The 5,115-nt window shown below is 58.8% G+C and overlaps 1 protein-coding gene across 1 annotated transcript; it reads right to left on the bottom strand.

Annotated features, from left to right (window-relative positions):
* Nucleotides 1-122: 122 nt before the first annotated feature.
* LOC123255436 (dynein axonemal assembly factor 3-like) lies at nucleotides 123-4,716 on the bottom strand (the record flags this gene model as incomplete). The annotated part of the gene is made up of 7 exons (XM_044684229.1): nucleotides 4,632-4,716; nucleotides 4,415-4,539; nucleotides 4,063-4,156; nucleotides 3,558-3,715; nucleotides 1,120-1,299; nucleotides 725-850; nucleotides 123-377 (listed from the first exon to the last, which is right to left on the bottom strand). Coding segments are annotated over exons 1-7 (1,023 nt in total), but the record flags the coding sequence as incomplete, so codon positions are not given.
* Between the last annotated feature and the right edge of the window lie 399 nt (nucleotides 4,717-5,115).

The following is a 5,115-nucleotide window of genomic DNA, read 5'->3' as shown; positions in this document are numbered from 1 at the left end:
GAGGGAGAGAGAGAGGGAGGGAGAGAGAATGAATTATAAAGAGAAGCGGAGACTCTGAGTGTGAGAGACAAGAAGATGGAGAAAGAGAAGCAGAGACAAAGCAAGAGATGGCGAGCCAGGACCCTCTGCGAGTGAAGGAGGTGGAAGGTCCGCGGAGGCGGAGGCCGAAGGAGAGGGGGAGAGGGAGGGGGCCCAGAGGGTCTGGGTGGAGGCCCGCTAGACCAAAGGCCGCGAGGCAGGGCTGGGCCGAGCACCTTAACCGGCGTTCCGTTTCGGGTCTGTAGGAGACTCTGATCTTCCGACTCGATGCCAAAGGCCACGAAGGGCCCCGTAGCCACGTCCCCCCAGTAGCCTCTCACAGCCACGCGCTCCCCGCGCTGCCGTTTGGGAAAAGACATTGCTCAGTCCTTGGACATCTGGGGCGGCGAGGAGCTTGATTTCCCTTGGGAATCCCCAGGTGTCTGAGACTGCCGGGACCCGAGGACGTGGAATGAAGGACTGGGGGAGGGGGCCCACCTCTGAGGCAGCGGAGGGGTACTAGAACTTTGGGATCTCTTTAGATGGCGGACGGGGTTATGGTTAACGCTCAACTGGTGTGGGGTGGGGCTCAAGGCTCTCCGGACTGGAGGGACCCGGAGCGATAGGGGACGCTTTGGGATGAGAGGTTGGAGAGGAAGTTTGGGGCCCGCAGCCTGAGACGCGGAAGCGGGCCTAGAGCACGCACGTGGCTCATCAGGCGCCCAGATGCCAGGGTCCGGTTAGGGAGCTGATAGGCGGAAGCATCGCGAATCTCAAAGGCCACACTGGTTTCCCGCCAGCGCCGAAATTCTCGGCTGTTGATAACCCGGGCCTGAGAGGCAGAAGAAGGGAGGAGGGTCAAGGACCCAGGAATCCTCCCTACCCACCCCGCATCCCCCCACCTCTTCAAGAACCCAGGAGACCAGTCTCCCAGTCTCCCCCTAACATTCCCAAGGTCCCTGAAACTACATTTCCCAGAAGTCTCCGGGAGAAGCATAGGCTGCCTCCCAGCGGCGTTCTCTCACTGCCTGCTGGGAATGGTAGTTCTCTCCCTCCCGCACGCCTCCCAGGGACCCAGAGAGTCAAAGGCCCTGCCCTCACCCCTCGGTCATGTAGCTTCATGTGCAAATCCCAGTCGCTGACACCGAACCGGGCGTCGTAGCGGGAACCCAGGTAGCCGCGGAGCCGAGAGTCCCACAAGCGGCTCAACGGGAAAGAGGCCTCTGCCTCGGAGGCCGCCCAAAAGGTGAACACAGCCTCCAGGGAATCCCGCTCCCGGAACTGAATGCAGAAAAAGAGGAGGAAGGGAGAGACTTGGCACGGAGAGATGCCAGAGCGCAGGGACCGAGAAAGCAGCAGAGTGGAGGAGTAGCGAAAGAATGGAGGGCAGGACTAGATCCACAGTGCCCAACCCTGAGCCTAGCGCCTAAGAGGCGCTTCATGAATGTCTCCTCTCCATCGACCATCCATCATTCACCCATCTATCCATTCCATGGAAGGCAAATACAATTGCTCACGTGGTACCCTTGGATTCCCAGTGCCTATGCCTAAGACTAGTCCATAAGAGGAGCTCCATAAATGCCGTCACCAACTATCCACCCATCCATTTTTCCACCCATCCATTTGTCCATTTATCTGTCCATTCTTCTATCTCCCCATCCATTTATCCATCCAACCTTCTATCCATCCATCCATTTGTCCATTTATCTGTCCATTCTTCTATCTCCCCATCCATTTATCCATCCAACCTTCTATCCATCCATCCATTTATTCACCCATCTATTTGTCCATCCATCCTATTTATCCATTCATTCGAATATCAACCCATCCTATTTGTCCATCCATCCATTTATCCACCCATCCTATTTATCCATTCATTCGATTATCAACCCATCCTTCTATTTGTCCATCCATCCATTTGTCCACCCATCTGTTTGTCCATTTATCCGTCCATTCTTCTATCTCCCTATTCATTTATCCATCCAACCTGCTATCCATCCATCCATTTGTCCATCCATCCATATATCCACCCATCCATTTGTCCATCCATCCTTCTATTTGTCCATCCATCCATTTGTCCATATGTCCATTTATCTGTCCATTCTTCTATCCCCCCATCCATTTATCCATCCATCCTTCTATCCATCCATCCATTTGTCCACCCATCCATTTGTCCATCTATCCATTTGTCTATCCATCCATTTGTCCATCCATCCTATTTATCCATTCATTCGATTATCAACCCATCCTTCTATTTGTCCATCCATCCATTTATCCACCCATCCGTTTGTCCATCTGTCCATCTTTCTATCTCCCCATCCATTTATCCATCCATCCTTCTATCCATCCATCCATTCAATGGATGGCAAATACAAGCGATCATGTCGTTGGGCCTGGCTGGATAAACACACTTGCGAGCTGAATTAATAGCATTAAAATGAAGTGAGGTGGAAAGACAAAGGGAATAGACACAGAGACAGGGGATGGCAGGCTAGTAAAGAGAGATCCAGGAGAAATCGATAGCTCCAGGCAGAGCCAGGAGTTGAAGCTCATTTCCGCTTGGTGGAAGTGTGCTTTTCCTAATGAGAATTATCCCAAAGTAGAATGGACTGCCCCGGGGGGGCTGATGGGGAGGCCTTCAAACAGTCCCGTAGTGGGGGTGGCTTTGGAGCATAGTAGATGATTTGGAGACAAAGTGACAAGGACAGAGGAGGTGGAGATTAGCACTGAGAGTCCAAGGAAAGTGACCCAGAGGAAGGAGAGAAACGGGAAAGGAGACAAAGGGCAGACAGAGCTGCAAAGGGGGCTCGAGACACAGATGCAGGTGGGGGCACAGATGAGAGTTCAGAGGCGCGGAGATGGCATGGCTTGAGTGGCAAGCCCACTCTGGGCCAGGCACTACTGAGGCAGAGCTCTCCGGCCCTGCAGGAGCTGCCATTCGATCCAGTTGGACCATACATAGAAGCAAAGAGAGGCAGCAAACAATTCAGGGGATCTGGGGGAGAGAACACTGCTAGGGAAGGCTGAGTTCAGGCGGTGGGGCTCTGCAGGCTTCTGGGAATGCCCCGGGGGAGAGATGGGAGAGGCTGAGAGTGTCTGCAGGAAGGCAGGGGATGGAGCTGTGTATTAGAGGACAAGCAAAAAGGCCGGGGCGGGGATAATGAAAAATTGAACCCAAGGGGTAGGTTGGGGCCGGGTCGTGAAGGGCCTTGACTGCCCAGGAGGAGTTTCTATTTGACCTCGGAGGTAAGAGTGAGCCACAGGATTCTGTGGAAGAGGGGAGTAGCGCGCTGGGCCTCAGCCGGGTGGAGGATGAACAGGAGAGAGCAGAGACTTTAGTCGGGAGACGGGAGGCCATTGCCCGGGTCTGGGTGAAGGGTGCTGAGGGCCGGCTTGGGAGAGCCGACAGGAGAAATCCGGGGAGGTGTATACCAGATCTGGGCAGTGATTGCGTGAGAAACGGGGTTCCCCGCCCCAGCTCCCGGGCCATAGCCCGCCCTGTCACCCGGACCATCGGCTCCTCCCCGCCCACCTCGAACCTTGAGCGCTTCCAGGCTGAGCTGGGGCAGCTCAGCCACCAGGTCATCCGGCTCAGGCAAGAGGCGGCGCATGCGCTGGGACTGAGCTCGGATGTACTCGGCCACCTGGGTCCGTACCAGCCCGTTCCCCCAGAGCTCCAGGAACGTCTCGCTCTTCTCTGCAGGGAGGCGGGGGAGGGCAGCTGGGAACTGGGCGGGCGGATTCCCCGCCGGGGAGGGGTCGAGAAGTAGGAACGCCTGGGTCCCCGATGGGATTGGGGCTGGGAGCAGGGACGACTGGGTCCTTGAAGGGGAGGGGAAGGAGCGGGGAGGCCCGGGTCCCCGAAAGGTCAAAGACGCCACAGGAACTTGAGTCCTCGACTGTGAGGGGACCAGGGACAAGGATGCCGGGATTCCCGGCTGGGCCTGTTTGGAGCCGAGACACCTCGGTCCTGAAAGGGGCAGGCGATGGGAACATCCAGAGGCCTGGGCCCCGCCTGCTGGACTGCAGCGTCCATAGGCTCACCTTGAAGGCCCATCTTCTCTGGGGGCTCGAAGGCCAGGCTGAGGATCAGAATCTGGCGGGCCACCGCCTCCAGGTTGTTCTCCAGAATGAAGAACTAGGGGCAGCCGTGAGGAGATGAGGAAGCCCAGGATCAGGGATGACAGCACCTGAGGGTAGTCCCAGCCCCCATTCCCTCCCACGCTCCCTCCCTCCTGGGGGGGGGGCTCCTCCACCCAAACCCGCCTGGCATCCCGCAGGAAGTCTTTAAGGACCTGAGTGTGGGCCCCGTGTTCGGCGCTGAGAGCAGAAGCCGAAGGAGGGGTCCCCCGCCCCCCTCCCCCCCGTCCCAGGCCCCTCCGGGAACCCTGCTCACGTTGAACTTTCGAAGGGGCCAGCGGGGAGCCTGGGCCAGGGTCCGCAGGACATGCCGTGCGTCCACAGAGCCCAGCAGAAGGATGTCGAGTTCCGGGGGGTCCCCGGGGCTGGCATCGGGAGGGCCTGGGGTGGGGACAGGGAGGGGCTCGTACGCCATGGCCCGGCCCTCGGCCAGGCTCCCCTGCCTCCCGCTCCCGGGGCCTCGTAGGGCTCACATTCGGCCTGCAGATCCAGCGCTGGGGACAGGCCCCACCAAGCCACGGAGCCGAAGCCCTCGCCCGAGCCAGTTGCAGTCGTCATCGTCCTTTGGGGGGCAGTGCCCCAGCTAAGCCAGGATCTCCAAGCGCCCCCCGGGAGCCCGAGGCCACCCGCGGATTCCCCCCAGGCCCCCTCTCTTCGGCACTCCTGGAGGGCTGGAGGAGGGACGGTAAACCGAGGCACTGAGCTCGAATTCTCGTAAACGGGGCGCAGACCCTGGGCCCCTCCCCTGCAGGGTGGCCGCTGGACGCCTCTCTCCCTCCGCCCTCCCCGATCCGCGGTGAAGGGTTCCCGGGACTCCGAGGGCCCCCAAACCCCCACCTCTCCGCTTCACCCTGGGGCACTCAAGCGGGTTTCTAGTTCTTCTTTGCCCCCACAAGGAGGCTTCTCCTCGCCGGGCCCGCCCCTTTCAGCCAACGGGCCAATGGAAGCGCGCGGTGC

Source organism: Gracilinanus agilis, unplaced genomic scaffold, assembly GCF_016433145.1.
Source record: "Gracilinanus agilis isolate LMUSP501 unplaced genomic scaffold, AgileGrace unplaced_scaffold46548, whole genome shotgun sequence".
Classification (NCBI taxonomy): domain Eukaryota; kingdom Metazoa; phylum Chordata; class Mammalia; order Didelphimorphia; family Didelphidae; genus Gracilinanus; species Gracilinanus agilis.
The sequence above is the reverse complement of the archived record's forward strand: the minus strand, read 5'-3'. Positions and strand labels throughout refer to the sequence as shown.